The following is a 22,009-nucleotide window of genomic DNA, read 5'->3' as shown; positions in this document are numbered from 1 at the left end:
GTACATCACACCTGCACTCACTCTCAGTCCATCAGGTACATCACACCTGCCACTCACTCTCAGTCCATCAGGTACATCACACCTGCACTCACTCTCAGTCCATCAGGTACATCACACCTGCACTCACTCTCAGTCCATCAGGTACATCACACCTGCACTCACTCTCAGTCCATCATGTACATCACACCTGCACTCACTCTCAGTCCATCAGGTACATCACACCTGCACTCACTCTCAGTCCATCATGTACATCACACCTGTACTCACTCTCAGTCCATCAGGTACATCACACCTGCACTCACTCTCAGTCCATCAGGTACATCACACCTGCACTCACTCTCAGTCCATCAGGTACATCACACCTGCACTCACTCTCAGTCCATCATGTACATCACACCTGCACTCACTCTCAGTCCATCAGGTACATCACACCTGCACTCACTCTCAGTCCATCAGGTACATCACACCTGCACTCACTCTCAGTCCATCATGTACATCACACCTGCACTCACTCTCAGTCCATCATGTACATCACACCTGCACTCACTCTCAGTCCATCAGGTACATCACACCTGCACTCACTCTCAGTCCATCATGTACATCACACCTGTACTCACTCTCAGTCCATCAGGTACATCACACCTGCACTCACTCTCAGGCTTTCCTGACAGATTCCTAAGACAAAACAGTAAAGGCAAAAACATGCTCTGATCTATACTGAACGTTTGGGCTATTGTAAAGTCACATCACATTTAATTGTACATTGTTTATTTATCTTATATTACTCTATTTGACATATATATATATATACGTAATTACATATATAGTTAACTAATTTCTGCATTTTACTTGCACCATTGTGTCCGTTGCACCATTCTCGTGCACTATCCTATTTCTATTTATTCTTGCACTCTTTTAATGTTTTAAGTAAATTGTTGGTTGCACTGAAGAAGCCTGGAACTTCAGATTTTCATTGTAACTATTGTGCATATGACACTAAAGCCTTTCAATCTGATCACTTCCCACTATGCCATTGAGAAATGAAGTGTGAAATAGTGTTTCCCCATTGAGAGGCTGTTTGATAATGCAGTTCAGGCCATCTGATTAGATTAGATTACTTTATTGTCATTACAAAATGCAAGCACAGTGTAACGAAATGAAGGAGGGTCTAACCAGAGTGCAAAACAGTCAGTTATATACACAATGTATCAGTAGTATGTACACAATAAATGATACGAAAATAAAGGTGAATAGATGGGAAATGTATAAACAAGAATAAATACACAGATAATAATAAATACAGTGAATACAGTACTGTATAATTGCGCTTCAGCACACGACAACAACTAGGCAGTATGGGACAGCGTGGGGTTCATTGTCAGCAGTCTGAAGGGAAGAAGAAGCTGTGCATAGTCCTGTTTGTAGAAGTAATTGAGTCGTTTGCACTCTTTGTTAAATAATGAGCATGATGTATTACTTTTTGATGATGTATGTATGTCTCTTTGCCCCCCCCCCTGAAGGAGAACAGTGGTTTCCTCCTCAACGCTCTCCTGAAGCGGGGCCTCAGTGAGGAGCAGTCAGTTCCCGACCCTGTGCCATCAGCTGCACCGGACGCCTTCAAATCAGACGCCATGACCCCTGAGCCAGAGGACTTGGACACGGTGGCTCCAAATTCAGCGGCCCCCAGCCCTCCACAGCCCCAATCTGTGGCCCCGGGACCCCCGCCTGCAGACTCTCTGGAGGAGGAGCTGAGGGCCAGACTCAGCCAGCTGGTCAGCAGAGCAAACAGCAAAGACTGCAGCTCGTCGGAGGAAGAGGAGGAAGAGGAGGAGAGCACGAAAGACACCGAGAGACAGAGAGGAAGTGACAGACTGAGTGAAGAAAGAGAGGAAGAAAGTGAGACGGTGGAACAAGGGAACGGACCGGAGGAGAGACTAATAAAGAGTCCTTCAGAGAGGGAGGAGACGAGGTTAGAGATGGGGGTCGAGTGTTTGGAAGAGAAGGTAGAAGAGTGGGAGCCAAAGAGAGGAGACAAGAGAGAGAGTAAGAGACAACACAAGAGAGACGCTGAGAAGGAGGCGAGGAGGAGTGGATCCAGCGCCAGTTCACCTGCTGTTACTCCATCCTTCCAGGAGGGGGCGCTGTCAGACAACCAGGTGAGGAGATCAGGAGAAAAACACTCGGCTTCTGTCTGTCTAACTTTCTCTAACTCTTCATCCTCACTGCCTGTGTTTCCGTGTTTCTCTGGGCTTCCCTCCTGTGTGTGTGTGTGTGTGTGTGTGTGTGTGTGTGTGTGTGTGTGTGTGTGTGTGTGTGTGTGTGTGTGTGTGTGTGTGTGTGTGTGTGTGTGTGTGTGTGTGTGTGTGTGTGTGTGTGTGTGTGTGTGTGTGTGTGTGTGTGTGTGTGTGTGTGTGTGTGTGTGTGTGTGTGTGTGTGTGTGTGTGTGTGTGTGTGTGTGTGTGTGTGTGTGTGTGTGTGTGTGTGTGTGTGTGTGTGTGTGTGTGTGTGTGTCAGGAGGAACAGCATGACTTGGAGCAACAGCAGAGGCTTCAGTTGCTCTCCTCTCTCTTGCAGCAGGTGAGATATCAGCGTGAAAGCAACAGAATTCTGTCATGTCTCGTGCAAACCCCCATTATCATACACACACACACACACACACACACACACACACACACACACACACACACACACACACACACACACACATACTTAAACTGAGGTTAAATGTCATGTTTCTGGTGGTGTTTTTGTATCATTTCTACAGGTAATGAAGCTTTAGTAGCTGTTGTGAAATTGAAATACAAAGTAAACCAGCCTGGTGTTTCTTTCTAAACTGCTGCTTGGAAGTGGTTTTCAGGAGTTATGCTGGAAGATATCTGTCACAGAAAGTCTGTAATGGATATTTTTAATAAAAGGCTCAAAAGGTTAGAGTGGTTTGAAGACACAAGCGCTGTTCTGTTTGGTTTTGACTGGAAGAAACTGCCTCTGTGCCATTGCTGCTTTCTTTATGTACACGTTTTCATCCTAGCAGAAGCAGAACAAGTCGTGTTCAGTTGAAGTGGGTACAGGAAAAGACAAAGCAAGCAGGAGCAACTACAACGATTACAAATACAAAATGAAAACAATTCAGCAACTCCCAAAATCAACTATAACAACTTCAAATGTCCAAAATCTGAATGTTAGCTGTTAGTGACATTTGAAAGTTGAAAATCAAATAACGTACTGAATGCTGTAGATATAAAAAATAAACTTTGTGGAAAGTATCCACATCTCATAACCTGCTTGTAAAATCAACGATCCATTAGTAAGTTAGTAAGTATATTCCCATGAATGTATTGAACAGTCACACAAAGGCAGGTCGATGGACTTATAAAACACACACACACACTTTGACAGGACCTTCTGTCACATCAGAGGAGGGGGTCGATGTTGGTCGTTATAATGGCCTCTGTGAGTAATGCTGCTTGATGACACATGTCCCAGTGAGATCTGTTCCTGCTCGATTAGAGGGGAATAAAGAAATGACTGATGACTTTGATATTTGTGACTCATCGGCATACGCAGATAAAGCCTTTCAAATGGAATATCAGACAGAAATAAACACTGAAATCACAGGCTTATGTGTTGCTTAAAAATAAATATGGCTTATTATGCACTCGGGAAGGCGGGTGAGCACTGTGCCGTCCCTCAAGAGATGATGGATCTGAAATAAAAAACGACTAGAGGAACTAACCTAAACCAACTTTATGCTAACCAAAAAGCTGAGGAGAATGTTGGCTCTAGACCAGGGGGGTCAAACTCAATTTCATCGCGGGCCACATCAGCATTATGGTTGCACTCAAAGGGCCGGTTGTAACTTTAAGACTATATAAAAATACATATACAAATATTTAATATAAAATAATGTATTATATTACAGTATTGTCCTCTGCATTGGATTATTATCTGATAGGGTAATAACTTCATAATTAACTACGTCTGAAAGCAGAAGTCTAGGGCAAATAATTGCAAGTCTCTTCAGTGAGAATGTCAAAAAATTATTTTAAAAGAAAAGCCAAATTCTGATTGTGAGATTTTGGGGGAAAACGTGACATTTTGAAAAAAAAGTAAAATGTTCAAATTCTGAGAAAAAAGCATATTTTGAAGAAATAAAATTGAAATTCTGAGAAAAATGTCAGATGCATTGTGGGACATGTAGTTTATTGGCAACGTGCTCCTGTAAAGCGGCATGTAACATTATAATAAACTGATTATATTCTTTGCAAGCTCTTGCGGGCCACATCAAATGAAGTGGCGGGCCGGATTTGGCCCCCGGGCCTTGAGTTTGACACCCCTGCTCTAGACAGAAATAGATCCTCAAACTCGCCCACTAATACGAGAGCAATGAGATGTAAAACAACTCAAGAAAGGCAAAAGGACCAGAAAAACACATTTTGAGTCCTAACCCATTCTTATAAAAGTGATCCCTAAACTAGCTTCTACTATTCAATACTATAACTCAATGACATGTTATCTCGAAAGCCCATTATCACATATCTCTCAGGGGGCTTTATAACGCGTACATTATACTGCAGTAGTCATGCATACGGAATAATTTAATGAATTAAATAACTGCGCTTATATTCCAGTGACTCTTACCTTCTTCACCAACTTGTATGTCAGCTAAATTATGTTTTAAATACACATTATGTTTATCTTCAACTTTAATGGTGGAGCATGTTTGATCCTCATGTTCACGGGCCTCTTACCAAATATCAATCTTTCCCCCATCGATCAACCCATGTCGATATCTCTGCTTCAGTCTTAAGATCAGTGCTCCTGTTATAATATGTTGCCTCTCATCTCGTTACATAAACACACGGATCGATACTCGCTGATCAAAGCTTCAGCCGGTGATCCATTCGTTATTGAATATGATCCGTCTCTCTTCACTCTCCTCTCAGTGTTTTCATCTATTCAGAAACGGGCACGGCAGCTTTCTTCACTATTCGTATCATTAGTCGTCAGAGATTTGGAGGCAGGCATGGATTCGGAAGAACGAGCTGCTCCAGTAAACAAGCAGTAAACAAAAATGAATAAACATGTTTTTGTTTTTCTACTTCATTTCCAAATGACTAAACTGAGCTCGTGATATTCAACAAAACTCCATTAGGATGTTGCATTTTTGGTTTTTCCGTGGTCATACAATGCAGGATGTGAGCTTTATCTAACATCTGGGAGGTGATTCGATGCCTGATTCCTCGGCTGCAAACTAAACGCCATAATTGCTACTACACAGTAACACGAGACCTTCTATTCACTGCAACGTCTTTTTAAAGCATCAAAGCCTCCAGATATAAAAGATCCCTCCTGCTTTGTCTTAAAAGCTTTCTCACTTTCTGTCCTCCTCCATCGCTGCTGCATTTCTCACGTCCAGTTCTTTGTTCTGCACCTGCGTACCTCACAACAGCTGATTAAAGACCAGCAGCACAATGGTTCCAAGATTCAAGGCTTTATTATAATGTGCACATTAGTGTAGATATGGCAATGAAAAACGTAGGTCACAGGCTCCTCCACTGTGCAACACATAGAATGTTTTGAGAGGTGCAAGTGAATACAAATACAATTGAAATAGTGCAAGAAGAGTCTATATAACTCGAGCTGCTGATTAGAAATGCAAAAATCAACTATGAGATTAATTGGCAGCTTTTTCACAAATCGATTACATGGTGAAAAGTGAAAAAACGACACGTAAAAAATGGTCTGATTCCTGCTTTTTTAAATGTGAATTTTCTAATGTTTGTACTCCGCTATGACAATAAACAAAATATATTTGAGTGGGGGACATGATAAGATTATTTGAAGGACATCATATAGGGCTTCTGATGTGTTAAAAACCATGTAAAATCAACATGTCATTTATTTGCTCCCCTTCTATCATCGTTTGCCTAATTGTATTTTGTAAAATCCCCTGGCTTCCTGAAAGATGTTTTTCACTATCTATGTCGTGGCCTACTTTTCTCCACATATGCATCGATTCATTTTGCTCTCAACGTCTCTTAAAAGGTTTCTCAGAGTATCACTGCGTCTGATGAGTGTGTGTGTGTGTGTGTGTGTGTGTGTGTGTGTGTGTGTGTGTGTGTGTGTGTGTGTGTGTGTGTGTGTGTGTGTGTGTGTGTGTGTGTGTGTGTGTGTGTGTGTGTGTGTGTGTGTGGTGTGGTGAAGCAGAAGTACTCGGCGGCCTCTCTCTGCAGCATCACCACGGAGGTGCTGAAGGTGTTGAACGCCACAGAGGAGCTGATCGGAGAGGCAGGAGGAGAGAGCTTCAGCCAATCAGAGCCCCTCAGCGCCCCCCCCCGTGTCCAACAGCGCCGACACCCGCCAGCTGGACCAGAGGCTCACCAAGATGGAGGAGAACGTAAGCATCTTACCGCCAAATGATCAAAGTAATGTGATCTGAAACTAAGGCCCCAAACACTCACAGCAGAATGAGGCTACCTTCTTAATCTCACAGCTAGGACAGCGGTTCCCAACCGTTTTCAAAAGTTCTTCTGATTGGTCAATTCAGAACATGTGACACGTTGTTAATCCAGTAGAACAGACCGTTGTCAAGGACTGTAATGACCGTTGCTAAGGAGGATCAAGAAAGAGAAAGGAAAGGAGGTTCAAATAAAAAAAAATCTTAATAATGAACTGTTTCCACACAAATCATAATGTTTTGCAAATTATTTGGCGGCCCACTTGCAAAGCGTTCGCGGACCACTAGGGGGACGCGGCCAGAGGTTGGGAACCGCTGAGCTAGAGGGTATACATTCATCGGCAAGCTTTGGGTTTGGTTTCAAATCAGCATCTCTTGGAGAAAGAAGAATACATCATAACTCAAAAAATCTTGTTTTGTAATCCTTTATTTGTTTTAAATCAGTTTTTCTGTCAGTCCTCGTAAATATACAAAACCGTACGATCAAATGCACACGTTTACCTTTTTCTAGACTAGCCATGGGGATATGATCCTAAATGTAAAAAAGTCTGAGGCAACCATGAAGTTGTTAACATCTGTAGGACAATATTAAATGTCAGTTTACCAGTAAATGTTTGCAGGATCTATTGTGTGTAGGGGGCGGTTTGGAACTGGGCCTAAATGCTTAATCTACTTACTTATATGTATTTTATTATATATGTTGCATTGTTGGAGGAGCTCAGTTCAAAATAATTGCATTGCCATTTCTACACTGTAGCTTTGTGCATATGACAATAAAACCGTTGAATCTTCTCCTCTTCTCCCCTGAGCAGGTGTACCTGGCTGCAGGTGAGGTGTACGGCCTGGAGGGGGAGCTGGGGGACCTGGAGGAGTGCGCACGCAGCATTCAGAGCGGCACCAGCGACACAGAGCTGTCCTTCCTGGAGGACCAGGTGGCCTCTGCTGCCGCCCAGGTGCAGCACTCTGAGATACAGGTACTGGAGAGGAGGAGTCCTGCAGTTTGGTTTGGACCATACATGCACAGACATTTCAACGCAATACAATTTATTTAAAAGAACATTTCTAATTATGTTGTATTCAATTGTGCTTTTAAGGCGAGAAACTATAGGATTAGACATTGTTCTTCATGCACTGGTTCATTTTCAATTATTCCTCCATAACAAGTCTTCCTTCAGACTAGTGCAAATTAATAAATTAGGTGTTAATGATACTAATGTTGTCTATTTGAGACTGTAGGTTTCCCTTAATCTCACCAAAAGTTAGCATTAGATGATGCCTCATTCCCATATATAAACATAACATCTCAAAAACCATGAACTACAAAAAGCAATTGTCTGAATGTAAGTCATCAACTGGGGAAGTTTCTTGGTGATGTCTTTTAGTGAAAATGTTCGTCCTATTCATTTATTTTATTTATTTTTATTTTTTTATTTATATATATTTATTTGACAGGGACAGTGCATAAATTGATTGACATTTCTGTAAATGCGCCAGAGTTAGCCAACAGGCTATTTTTCGTCTGTAGTCCCTGGACAGATGTTGAAAGTCATCCTAAAAACAAAAATTCACTTCAAATAACAGGTAAATACAATCAGTAAAACAATATTCAACAGAGATACTTATATTATGATAAAAGCATATATAAAAACTAAACTAAAATACATATTCACAAAGCAGACAGATAGCAACAGATATTCACCTCAAGTGTGTATCTCCTCTTCAGATTTCGAACATCGAGGCGAGGATATCCGCTCTGAAAACAGCTGGGTTGAATGTGAATGTCTGCAATCATTTCTCCAAGTTCAAGCCAAAGGCCAAGGTAACTCGAGTGACTCTCCAACACACAAACATGTTCTATATCTCCATGGTCTTAACATTTTATCATAAAGTATTTGGATGAGGTGTATAATACCAGTACTCTGATTACAGCCTCAAACCCTGGACTCATCACGCCATCAGAGGAGGAAGCTCCCTGCCCCCCCACTGAAAGGTACCTAACAAGGTTTGCTTTGCACAGTACATACATATAAAAACTATTTGCATGCATACATTCATTCGGTAACATGTAAACAATAAGATAACATATATAACTGTGACAAATCTAAACCTATATGAAATACAATTATTTGTTGAGCTGTGTTGTAACTGAAGGTGATTAAATGCCTGATTCCTCAGCTGCAAACCCAAAAGCTTAATTGCTCTCCCTCTGGCCCGCAGGCTGCACAGTAACAAGAGATCTTCTATTCACTGCATCAAAGCCATCTAAAAGATCCCTCCTAGGCTTTGTCTTTTAAAAAAATCACATTCTGTCCTCCATCACTGCTGCATTTCTTACGGTCGCTGCACAACGGTAGCGCACACAAGCTGCAAAAATCACCTACCTGTCAACTGTGAGATTAATTGGCAGCTTTTTCACCCATCGATTACTTGGTGAGAGAACACACAACAAATGATCTGATTCCTGCTTTTTAAATGTGAATTATTTTGTTTTTGTACTCCTCTATTTGCATGCATACATACATTTGGAAACATCTAGTACTATATTGAAATAAACATACTTTTTCTGGAGTACTTTTCAGAGCTGTGTTGACTAAATTACCCAAATGGTTGAATACATTTACTGCGTTGATGTTCTATCTTCTGTACAGTGAACCCTCCACTGTACCAGTCATGGATAGATAATGCTAAATGTGTCTTCGACAGTGCGCTCAGTGTGTGTGAAACAGCTGCAGATGGGGATTGAAACGAAAGGCACTTTTATTCATCTTTAGTTAACATCACACATTTTACGCTTTGTCATTGGCGGCTGAAAGGATGTGTGAATACATCTGCTCGAATGGGACTAAGGAACTGAAAAGATCCATTAGATGTAAGGCTGTTGTATCAACCTACAAGAAGTCGGTTCCCTTTTTCATATCAGTGAATGGCCTTTTTCTGTTCGTCTGTCTCGATTTTCCCTTTAGCAGAATCCGCACAATAGCTCTGATTCAGGGTGGCTTTTTCAGCACATCTCCAAAGCCAGAAAGCACGATGGACAATGGGGCAAAATCAATGACCGAGACATGTAATCATATCGCTGGTTCCAGCTTAACGTGTCCTTTTAGTCTGGCCATCATACACTATGCACTAAATGTATCACTGGTAAAGACTGTCGTGACTTTTAGACACAAGTCTGATGTGTTCATCTGAATCATATGTTATTAATAGTATAACACAATTGGACCCCGTTATATATTTGGTTGTTTACTTCTTTCAGTAAACCTAGAGAAATCTGTAATTGTATTTACGTTTCATTTGGTCTTTGGTAAAAGCAGTGTATCCACTTGAAGATTTGCCAGCGTTACGGTTGTCTGCGAGATTATGAATTTGAACCCACATTTGTTTACAATAAAACGTATAGATTTTAGTACTTTTAAATATACATTTTAACCCAATAAAGCTTTTTTATTGGATGTCTGGATCTTAAGCGATAAATAAGATGAGAAACGTTATTGTTATCTCGCAGCCTGTACATCTTCTGTCTGCCAAACTGCCTTGGAGAACCACACATTTTAAACATTAAACTGCTTTATTCAGTATGCAAACAGTTTAAATCGCCGGCTGTGTTTGTTTTGGGAAAGGAGGAGACCTTTGAAGGTAATTCGGCTTTTGATAAAAATGTCCTGGACTATGAACATTAAAGAAAACCCTATCCGAGTGAAGCTGACAGCAATGACTGCAATGGATGCCACCAAACTCACAGGCAGGAAGTACCAAGGATTCAAGGCTTTTATTGTCATGTGTGCATAGCTATAGTGTAGTTATGACAACAGAAATCTTAGGTCCCAGGCTCCTCCAACAGTGCGACACAACAACACAGATAATAGTGCAAGTATACAAAATAAAATAGAATATAGTAGAAATACTGCAGAATATTCTTTGGAATATTGATATATGTATATGTAAGTTGCAAACAGATGAATATTATGGATGTTCTCTCAAAGGTTCAGGTATTTAACAGTCTTATCGCCATTGGGAATACCATATTGTATATTAAATGCAGTTTTTTCTTTTGAATTTCAGAGAAGTTGGAGCCAGAGCAACAGGTGAAAGTGTTTCGGCCGTAGTGACAGTCAGCAGCACAAGGAGTCCCTCAGGGCGGTTTCAGAGCCCCAGGGACGGGCCCCTCTCATCCAGTGCCTTGACCCAGTGCCCGCCTCCAGGCCAATCAGGGGCCAACACCTGCCCTGTGACCCTAAAAGCACTCTGTCGGTACCCTGTCAGTCAAAAACCGGCAAAAGAGACAACTGGCTCTTTCGTCTTTCCCATGAATCGTCCATTTCTTCACTTCGTAACATAAAGCAAGGATAACTCGACAGTCTGCCTTAAATATCTGCAAACAATCCTCATGGCCCTACAGAAAAATAACATCTGTACAGACAAGAATAACTCTCATTCCCCTTTTCTATCTGTTTGCAAGAGTATTGTGATTTACTGTACAATGAAGACGTGGAAAAATCAAGTGAAACTTTCTGTGATCCAGTGTTTTATACTGCATCCTCTTTCTCAACAGGTGACATGTCAAACTCTAAGCCCCCCCCTCAGAGCTTTTATGGATGATTTCCACACACAGCTATCAGATGGTAATCCTCATTGGGGAATGATTGTAACACCTTTGATATGTTAACCATTTTAATAATTCATGCACTTGCCAGAAAATAAGGGTTAGACACACAAGGTATCAGGGCCACGACTGTTTTCGTCCTTCCTTCCTAACTAGAGGGCTAAAAAGGAAAAACAAAGCACATTTGAGAAATCATTTATCCCTTCTTTACGGCCTCAAATAAAGTAGTTACATGATTGGTATCGGGAAATAACGTTTTGACTAGATTTACAGACAAAGATCAAAACTACAGTAGAGTGTGTACAGTTCATATGAAGCCTGTTAGCTTAGTTTAGCATAAAGACTCTAGCTTGCTAGCTTGACTTCACAAAGGTTATGATATTAGCAGCACTTCTAAAGTTCACCTTTACATACATATAGAGATTTATATTTTTGTTTTAACTGTACAAAAGATAGACATATATTGTTCCGTCAAACAGAGCCAGTCTAAATGTTTCTCCTGAATTTCAGTCTTTAAGCTAAGCTAAGCTAACCAGCTAATTAACTTCATAACAAGGCAGACACGCGATTCTCATAAAATGAAAAGGTGTATTTCCCATATTGTCCAACTATTCTTCAAATACATGTCGATGAAGTGCTTTCCCAAGTATTATTAAAGCTACGTAGAAACAGACACAGCCTTAATATGAGGGCTATGCTTTTACATTGAAACGAGTGAAACTAATGTCTGAATGTCAGACAAACTCAACTCAGGTCTGACATTCAGGTTTGCCAACTTTCCCCCTGTTCAGTATTCTTCAACCTAAAGTCATTTTCTTTGTTTACTTTCAAACGTTGTGGCCTTTTTTTTTTAAACAAAAAGGTATTTTCATGTTTTAACCTTTCGCTGTGTCATGTCCACACTTTTGTGTTGCATTCATTCAATCTTGCAAAGATTTTTTACATAATGAAGTCACATGGGCTATAAAACAAATGCCATGAAACCATGATTTTGTTACAAGCAATTTATTTTTGTACTTACTGAACGTTTTTATGCAACATCACTGATATAAGTACTATTGCACATTGAAGGCTTTATTCTCTCCTCAAAGGAGCCCTCCTCAGTCGGTTCTATCTCACTCTCATGACTCAAAGTGCTTTCAGTGTACGCCTGCATTTACCATTTGATATTCTGCCAGTAATGACGACGGTAAATGGTGCAAAAACACGGGTGTCAACAGGCATCTTTGGAGCGGCTAGTACACACTGATTCACACTGTATTTGTACTCCTTAAACACTAGATTTGAGAATACTGCCTTTCAGTTTTGGTTGTTTTTCTTTACTCTGTGACCACTTGCATTAGTCAGGTTCTCAGTTAGCCATGCATACGGTTGTCAACGTTTCTGCAGAGTTGTTTTTGCTGATGGACTGCTTGAACTGAAAAAGGTGTGATGATCCTCTGAATGAATGCTCTGCCCCTCTTCATCCCAGCCTTTCACTTCTCGGGTTTTGCACATTGATCCTGTACTTTTGTCAATCTTGTTCTCCGGAGGTGTCGATGTATAAAAGCATGTTTCTGGTTTTATCGAAATTTGATGTGAAAATGTCCCATGAGAAGCACAGCCACAAGGGTCCAATCATCAGTGTCCTGTATTTTTCTAATGTAAAAAATAATATTATCTCATCACAGAATTTATTAATATATGTATATGTGTGAAAAGATGGATATGATATAGAATAATGTGTATTGCCCAATCATAGTTGACCAATCTTTCAGTGTTGTGTGCAAGAGACTGTGTATATTGTCCTGAGGGCGGGGTTCACGCAGGAAGTCGAATTTACTGTAACGGTGTCTCGGGATAAATGATGAGATTCCCTCAGAGCTGCAGACAGATCTCACTTTAAACCCAGTGAGATGTAGGACTCTCACTTTATGTGCAATCGTTCGATGCGCTCCATATGACATGTTGGAGGAAATGTTATCAAGCAAAAAATACAGATTCTCTATGTGCAGACAAACATGTATTATGAAATGAATAAAATTTGCAAACTTAAAAAGATGTCTTATTCTAAAGGAATCGTTGTTATGCAAATACAGGACGGTGGTAACACTTTATAATAACCAATACTATTAATGGTGAACACACTTTAGTCCACAGTTGTTTTACTTAATGAAATAATATTGTTTTCTTATAAGTGATATTATATTAAGTATTTTAAATGACAACCAAATGATTTGCAAACCTTAAGGGAAATTGTTTGTAAAACTTCTATGAAACATTATATAGATAGATGAACCAAAAACATATTTGTAACCGTTGATAAAGTATTCAATATATATCACATATATATAACATGTGAAATATTTAACTGTTAATAAAACCAAACATATAGCAATCCTATTTATTAGTAAACAGGATTATTATCTAACAGTTATAAGTGAAATTCCTTATTTTTAACGACTGTTTTTATATATGTTATCGTGAAGGCAAAGTGACGCACAGATATAATCACAACATCCTCGTTTATTAATCAATATAGATGCATTTTTATGTACAGATATGAAGGATCATCCACCAAGGCCTGGTCCCAGACACCAGAGAGAGACACAGGTACGAGTGAGAGCAGTATTTGAGCTCAGATACAAAATGAAGCGTGCTGTGTCAGGGTAACCAGTCCCTGTCTTCCTCCTCCAGACTCTCTTTGTTCCTGAGGCTGTGCAGCAGCAGCAGAGATAACGTCCTGAGGCCCGGCGTCGCCCCCCCGCTGCCCTGCAGGCCGCTGTGCCGCTTCCCAAAGCGCCCGATGGGTCTCACCCCGCGGCCCACGTACCAGAAGGGGTCGATCTCTGGACCTGGAGGACACACAGGAACAGAGGGGTCAGCAGAGTATGGTGCAATACTAAGAGAGTTCACTAGGGGGGAAAGTATAGAGACTAAAGTGCTCTCCTTTCTGTGCAATTACACACACTCTTTACCTTTGCACACATTCACACACAACCCTCCCTTTGTGTCTTTTCTTCTTATGTTATATCTTGTCAGCTTTACTTCAATGGAATTTCATTAGGATCCCTGTTGATGTTTTATCTTGTTCTGTATTTATTTTAATATTGTTGTTGTGTTTTCTGTAGAGCACTTTGGGCTGCTTTGCGCTATACAAATAAAGTGTATTATTATTATATATCCTGTCTTCACAATACGTACTTCAGTTCTACTTCTATACAATCAATATTTCCGGCTGAAGTATTATCATTTTCATCCTCTTATTAAATGATCTATGAATCAAATAGATATGATTGCTGAAATAACTGTAGAAACTGCTGAAATACAAGTTTAAAAACATTACCGCCGGTCAACAGTATGATTATAATACACTTTAAAGTCAACGAATCGATGTTGTAACCTAAAAGACTAATCCATACAATCAGACGTTGTTCCTTTAATTGTCTATATAGGGTCTTTCTTCTCTAAATGCACAGTATATAAAATAAATAATATAATAACAATGACACATACACCCTTTAACCGTTATGTAATCTAAAGTAGATCATTCAACATATACACTGAACAAAAATATAAAAGCAACACTTTTGTTTTTGCTCCCATTTTTCATGAGATGAACTCAAAGATCTAAAACCTTTTCTATAAACACAAAATAACCATTTCTCTCAAATATTGTTCACAAATCTGAAAGAATCTGTGATAGTGAGCACTTCTCCTTTGCCGAGATAATCCATCCCACCTCACAGGTGTGGCATATCAAGATGCTGATTAGACAGCATGATTATTGCACAGGTGTGCCTTAGGCTGGCCACAATAAAAGGCCACTCTGAAACGTGCAGTTTTGCTTTATTGGGGGGGTCTGGGGGGGTCCGAAAACCAGTCAGTATCTGGTGTGAGGGGTAGGATTAGGGGTAGGGTTAGGGTTAGGGTAATGTTGTGAATCGAGTGGCCCATGGTGGTGGTGGGGTTATGGTATGGGCAGGCGTATGTTATGGACGACGAACACAGGCCACTCGATTCACAACATTACCCTACCCCTACCCCTAATCCTACCCCTCACATGAGATACTGACTGGTTTTCGGACCCCCCCAATAAAGCAAAACTGCACGTTTCAGAGTGGCCTTTTATTGTGGCCAGCCTAAGGCACACCTGTGCAATAATCATGCTGTCTAATCAGCATCTTGATATGCCACACCTGTGAGGTGGGATGGATTATCTCGGCAAAGGAGAAGTGCTCACTATCACAGATTTGTTCAGATTTGTGAACAATATTTGAGAGAAATGGTTATTTTGTGTATATAGAAAATGTTTTAGATCTTTGAGTTCATCTCATGAAAAATGGGAGCAAAAACAAAAGTGTTGCGTTTATATTTTTGTTCAGTGTAGTAAAACAAAATAACAGGAATTATCGTGCAGTATTTTGTAAATTGTGACAAAATAATACACCAAGTAGATCACATGAAAAACAAGTGTTCCACAAATTAATGGATTGATGGTGTTTCTAATTTTGAGCTGAATAAAATCTGTGCGCATATCTCCTTAAACTATATGTTGAATTCATTCATTAGAAGTCATTGTGTTGTACAAACTACTCATACAAATAGATTAGGTCACATGTGTCAAACTCAAGGCCCGGGGGCCAAATCCGGCCCTTGGTGGATTTCATTTCTAATTCCTATTAGATCTGGCCCTCCTGTATATTGCACGCACACCTTCACTCCATCCTGAGGGTCTCCTCAGCTCAGAGCCTGAGCACAAACATTGATGAACTTATATATATAGAAATTGTATTCATTGGGATAAACCCCTTGAGATGCACCATCTCGTTTTCAAGGGGGTCCCGAACTTGCACCCAAGATGAGATGCCAAGTATCTGGCTTGAACTAGCATCACAGAGCAGCACTGAGTTTCAATGGATGTTTCCTTCTGCCTTTTCTCTCTCACGACAACAGGGCATGTTTGGTTTTCTCTTTGAGGGAAATAGTTTTGTTGAAGCTGTTGTTGGCCTGTGGGAAAATGTACTCATAATAAATGACTCTGGAAAAGCTGCAGATAGAGCCGTAAGAAATGAATGCAACTTAATGTTTAATGTTGTTTTTATAGGCAATAATTGAAGCTTTGTTAGTTCCAGGTTTAATATGTGCAATAAGTTCATTTCAATAAGTTCTGCAATAAACATTGAACCAGTCCGGCCCTCGACTAGTACCCATTTTTTTATTTTGGCCCACTGTGTATTTGAGTTTGACCCCCCTTAGTGTATTACAGCAGCATCATAAAGTCTAAACATACATAGAATAGTTATAGTTAGTTAATTTAAATCTTTTAAAAGTCAATTGAGACAAAAATAATACACTTAGTTAATAAAAAGAAATGACTAGTGTACCACAAATAGTGGATTTAGATATTCCTCACAGTGTTAAACAATGTACATTTCAAAAGTACAGAAAAACTAATTTGATACGAAGAAAGATATATTTTCAGGTGTCTTCAAAAGGTCACTAAAGACAACCAAAAGCAGACCATAAACACACACCTCCACCTTTTGAATCTCTGCAGGTAATAGAAAACAAACAAAGTCTTACTTCTGTTGTCGACATTGTGCACGAGGGGGAAGTCGTGCTCCAGCGTGGAGCTGTGAGCGCGGCTGAAGCTGCAGGAGAGGAGCAGCAGAGAGAGAGCTGCAGGCAGCCAGTCGTCAGCTGATCTCCCAGGATGCATCAGGAGGACGAGGAGGAGTGATGAAGGCACTGCAGAGAGACGCTGGTTAGTGAAGCAAACACTCACCTTTAAATACACACTGAAAACAAGAAGGACTAGTATGTATTTCACTGGATGAATTCATTTAGCTTAATCTACTTATTACTGCTTTTTGTAATTTGCACTATTTTCTTGAACGCCTCTCTTCATGTTTTAAACATTTTGTATGTCCTATTTATTTCCAACAACTTTGGTGTCGCTATCTTGCGCATGACAGTAAATCTTTTGAATATTACATCCTAAAAAGCGTTAGAGAAGCTGTGCCTCTTTGTATGACAGATGATAAAGCAGCAATAAAGAGCGCGGAGAGACGCTGGTCAGTGAAGCACACTCGCCTTTTATTAGACACTGAAAACAAGAAGGACTAGTATTTATTTCACTGTAAGAATTCATTCAGCTTAGTCTACTTGTTACTGCTTTTTAATTAGTGTCCCTTGTCACCACACTGTCACTGTCACTATTTGATGTATTTTGTATATTGAATGGTGCACAGTTGGGACTTAAGATGTTTATTGGCAACAACTACGCTGTTGCTATTTTGCATGTGACAATAAAGCAAATTCAGTCTTACATCTATGTTAAAAAGAGCCCTACGTGTCCCGTTAGAGTTAAAAAAATAGATTTATATCAGGTAAAATCGTTTAACACGCGCTTTTCATTTGAATAGAGAAGCTGTACCTCTCGGTGTAATTGATAAGAACAGCATTAAAGAGCACGGAGAGACGCTGGTCAGTGAAGCACACTCGACTTTTATTAGACACTGAAAACAAGAAGGACTAGTATTTATTTCACTGGATGAATTCATTTATCTTAGTCTACTTATTTCTGCTTTGAACTCGCACCGTTTTGTAATTTCCTTGCTCTATTTCATGTATTTCCTTCATGTTTTAAGCTTATTGTATGTCCTTGTTACGCTGTTGCTATCTTGCACATGACAGTAAAGCTTTTGAACATTACATCCTGATGAAAGCTCTAACAAAGACTACAGTCATACAATTAGATATCAAAAACAATCATTTAAAATGCACTTTCAAATGTAATAGAAAAGCTGTGCCTCTTTGTGTGACAGATAGAAACAGCACTAAAGAGCGCGGAGAGACGCTGGTCAGTGAAGCACACTCGACTTCTATTGGACACTGAAAACAAGAAGGACTAGTATTTATTTCACTGGATGAATTAATTTATCTTAGTCTACTTGTTACTGCTTTTAACTCGCACCGTTTTGTAATTTCCTTGTTCTATTTCATGTCTTTTCTTCATGTTTTAAGCATTTCATTTTTATTGACAAAAACACACTCACCTTTTATTAGACACAAAAAAGACTAATATGTATTCCACTGTACAGGATTTAATTTCTACTCTGTTTACCTTGCTCTATTTGATATGTGCATAGTCTACTTATTCCTGCATTTTTCTGTAATCAAAGCACTATTTTCTTGCACTATTTCATGTCTTAAGTAAATACTGCGTTCCACTGTTTGAAGAGTCTACGCTGTAGCTTTTGTGCATGCGAGAAAAAAGCCTTTGAACCTTTGTAAAAGAGAGTCCAAAGAAACATAAACTCTTACAATCTGACATCAAAAATAACATGTGAGGTTAGATTATTAAAAGGTCTACATTTCAATCTAATATAAAAGCTGTACCTCTTTATATAATAGATACACTAAGCACAAAACATTCATACAGTAAGATTTTAATGAATTTAAAAACACATTATAGTGACCATTATAAACTCTATCAATATTATATGATAAGTAAAGATGTAACTGTTTAATCAGTTAACATAATCACCTCGAGGAGTATCTCTACTTTTTTTACTATCATTTTATTTCTTACTGACCGATGAGTGAGGGTTTGAATTCCCTATGTTCAGTAGATCATTTTAATTTCTTCCAAAAATTGTTAAAAATTAACATTAAGACCATCAAATGATAGAAAGACCTAATAATAATAACGTATGTTGTCCTCATTCTCTTGCATGTTAAATATATATATATATATTGTCTCTTACCCTGGACTTTGGAGGCAGGCGGAAGTCAGCTGGCGGAGGTCTGCAGTCGTTGTTGTTGTTGAGCAGGTGTTCTCCACCTTTTATACCCACGCTGCTCCTGTTGTTGTTGGATGATGAATCAAGAACATCCGTCACACACCACGACCCCCCCCCTCCCTCCCCTCCTCCCACTCTTTAAACTCCCCCTCCTCTCTTGGAGACAGCAGGTCTGTTTCCTGGTGTTTTTCTGACGTTCCTCACGCAGCAGAGCGGTCCATCAGGGAGTCGGTGACATGTGGACAACTTTAAATTAGTCCCCCTCCTGAAGGAGGTCTGTCAGACAGAGACTGGGACTGGTGGGAGGTTTTCATCGACCAGCTTCATCACAGCTATTGCAAGAAGTTTCTTCTTTGAAATAAACTCTAAAGATTATGAAAGCAAAAACTGAACCTTTAAAACAATGTCTTTTATCAAAAACAAGGTAAAAGCGGTTGTGTTTCACTGAGGACAGAGTGACAGAGAAAGATTTAAATGACGTTTGTGTTGCAGATGGAAATCAGTGACAGTTAAAGCCACTATCAAACTGATTCAGGAAGCAAAAAAAAAAACATTAGACGTCATTTGTTAGACGCTTTTATCCAAAGCGATTTCATACATTCAGTACTGTGGACAATCCCCACAGGAGCAATTTGGGGTGAAGTGTCTCAGGGACACAACGACATGCTGACTGCAGTGGGACTCGAACATGGTACCCCCTGATTCGAAGTCCAGCACACTAACCACAGAGCCACAGCCGCCCTATATAGTATATTACATTATATGTCACTTGTTAGACGCTTTTATCCAAAACGACTTACATACTGAGTACAGTGGACAATCCCCACAGGAGCAATTTGGGGTGAAGTGTCTTGCCCAGGGACACAACGACATGCTGACTGCAGTGGGGTTTGAACCTGTGACCCCCTGATCCCAACACCAACCCACTGCACCACAAGCAATAAGAGGTGAAACTACTGTAGGTGTGTATCAATTCATATGTCAAGCATACTGATACATCCTAAGTGAGAACTCAAGGTGTGGATAACTCCTCTCACTCGTGTGTTCAGGTGTAAAGTCACCTCGGGGTCGAGAGAGGTCTCGATGCTTTGTGACAGAGCTGCTCAAAAAAGAAACCTGAAGATAAAATACATTTTCTTTCTGATTTATTGGAGGAAAGCTTATTTGCAAAACGAAGTTTACGGATCCTGAAGCACATGTAGAGCAAAAAAATAATAGTTTAGATAACATATTCAACCTTTTACTCATTTGGTAAACAATTGAATATTTGTTTGCATTGGAGCGCTCGCCAGACAAAGGAAAATGTCAAAGATGTTTTATTATTTTTGGTTATTTTTTAAACCAATTAATTAATCAAGGAAATAATCCAGTGATTGATGTAAATATGAATGAATAGTCACAGCTCTACTGGAGATACATGTGACTTTTCAACATAATAGTGACAACCTGCATCGTGTTTCAATGAACATTTGGACTCGAAATGGAACATTCTGTGTTAAAATAAACTTTTGCCATGTACGATATAATGAAACTCTAATAACGCATTGTGCAATTATATGATTGTCCTGCGTAGCATGTGACGGTGGTCTGTGTGTGACCATGTGAGTATGTGTACCCTCCAGCAGCGCTCTGGTCTCCTCCACATTAGGGCGAACATAATGTAGTCATGGTCTGAGATCAGATGTGTGTTTTGATAAACTATCGGTGAGCTGGATGCAATCCTACCTGGAGGGGAGAGAACAGATGGTGGAGGTAAACGGTACTCTGTCCCCCCCCCTCCCAGTGAGCTGTGGTGTTCCACAAGGAAGCATATTAGGTCCATTACTGTTCCTAATTTATGTAAATGACATGTCATCAGCATGTGACTGCAACTTGTTCCTGTTCGCGGACGACTCAGCCCTGCTGGTCTCTGACAGGAACAGGTTGCAGGTTGAAAAAACCCTCAGCTCCGAGCTCGGCAGAATCTGCACCTGGCTCGCCGATAATAAATTATCATTACACCTGGGTAAAACAGAGTCCATTCTCTTCGGTTCGAAACATAATCTCAGCAAATCCGACGACTTCTCAGTTGCAGTGGGCGACATTATTGTCACAAGTAAGAAGGAAATTACATACCTAGGATCTATTCTTGAGGCAAACCTCTCCTGTGACAAAATGGCATCCAATGTAATAAAAAAAGTCAATCAAAGAACTAGATTCCTATACCGGATCTCCTCTCTGGTAAACAAAAACACCCTGAAAACTCTGGCAGGAGCACTCATTCAAGGGTACTATGACTATGCTTGCACGTCATGGTACCATAGCACCTCCAAGGCGCTACAAATAAAACTTCAAACATCGCAAAATAAACTGGTCAGACTACTGCTTGACCTTTCATCTAGAACCCACCTCACCTCTGCCCACTTTGACAACCTAGGATGGCTTAGAGTAGACGACAGAGTACAGCTACTTGCAATGGGCCTGGTCTACAAGATCCACTACACCTCTATGGTACCCATGTACATGTCAAAATTCTTCCCAAAGGTCAAGGAATACCATGATCATAACACCAGAGGGAGCTCCACAAATCATGTGAAACCCAGATTTGGCACAAAAAAGGGGGAATACACGTTTCGCAATTATGCCACATCAAGGTGGAACGCTCTTCCCACAACTGTAAAGGAAAGTAAAACTATACTTACCTTCAAAACCTCTCTTAAAGAGCACCTTCGGGGGAGAGCATTGCAAAACTGGCCCCGGTAATGGTACAAATCTCAACCTGTCGTTCAATGGACAGCTTCCCCCCCCCCCCCCATCTATGTATATACTCGCATTTTAGACTCTGTTACTAACTGTATATCTGTAGACTTGGTATGTCTTAAATGTCCGGTTAGGATGTATTAGAACGAAATCTAAAATGAAAATTGTAAATAAGCAATCTGTATGTAAAAAACCACCTGTATGTAAATTGTAAATAAGCCATCTGTATGTCAAATATGTCTTATATGACATGATGAATTGGAAATGGGGGACCCTGATGTAAACAAGACGAAAGTCTTTCTCTGGTCTGCATCCCCTTAACAATTGTATGTTTTGAGCTGTACTGTACTGTACCCAATATACAAGCTGTTAATAAACTTTTCAATCAATCAATCAATCAGATGCTCTGAGACACAGCCTGCC

The 22,009-nt window shown here is 40.1% G+C and overlaps 2 protein-coding genes across 2 annotated transcripts in view; one reads left to right on the top strand and one right to left on the bottom strand.

The window, feature by feature from the left end:
- The window catches only part of LOC117535559 (rab effector MyRIP-like), a 43,106-nt gene extending 30,008 nt beyond the window's left edge, over nt 1–13,098 (top strand). Inside the window, 8 exon segments of the mRNA XM_034200072.1 lie at nt 1,521–2,156; nt 2,515–2,577; nt 6,205–6,312; nt 6,314–6,397; nt 7,270–7,431; nt 8,181–8,276; nt 8,387–8,447; nt 10,520–13,098. Of these exon segments, the coding sequence (XP_034055963.1) occupies nt 1,521–2,156; nt 2,515–2,577; nt 6,205–6,312; nt 6,314–6,397; nt 7,270–7,431; nt 8,181–8,276; nt 8,387–8,447; nt 10,520–10,563 (1,254 nt within the window). The 3' untranslated portion in view covers nt 10,564–13,098.
- A 468-nt stretch (nt 13,099–13,566) lies between these two features.
- LOC117535561 (prolactin-releasing peptide-like) lies at nt 13,567–18,914 on the bottom strand. The gene is made up of 3 exons (XM_034200075.1): nt 18,812–18,914; nt 16,626–16,790; nt 13,567–13,894 (listed from the first exon to the last, which is right to left on the bottom strand). The coding sequence occupies exons 2-3, from the start codon at nt 16,759–16,761 to the stop codon at nt 13,704–13,706; spliced, it is 327 nt and encodes a 108-aa protein (XP_034055966.1). The 5' UTR covers nt 16,762–16,790; nt 18,812–18,914; the 3' UTR covers nt 13,567–13,703.
- Between the last annotated feature and the right edge of the window lie 3,095 nt (nt 18,915–22,009).

Source organism: Gymnodraco acuticeps, unplaced genomic scaffold (genome assembly GCF_902827175.1).
Source record: "Gymnodraco acuticeps unplaced genomic scaffold, fGymAcu1.1, whole genome shotgun sequence".
Lineage (NCBI taxonomy): Eukaryota > Metazoa > Chordata > Actinopteri > Perciformes > Bathydraconidae > Gymnodraco > Gymnodraco acuticeps.
This window is presented reverse-complemented; position numbering and strand designations above follow the sequence as displayed.

Bases quoted from the DNA above. Each gene is read 5' to 3' on its own strand.
- LOC117535561 (XM_034200075.1), bottom strand. From the start codon at position 16,761: ATGCATCCTGGGAGATCAGCTGACGACTGGCTGCCTGCAGCTCTCTCT. The intron at 13,895-16,625 runs GTAAGACTTTGT...TGTGTCCTCCAG, and splicing joins GCACAATGTCGACAACAGAA to GTCCAGAGATCGACCCCTTC.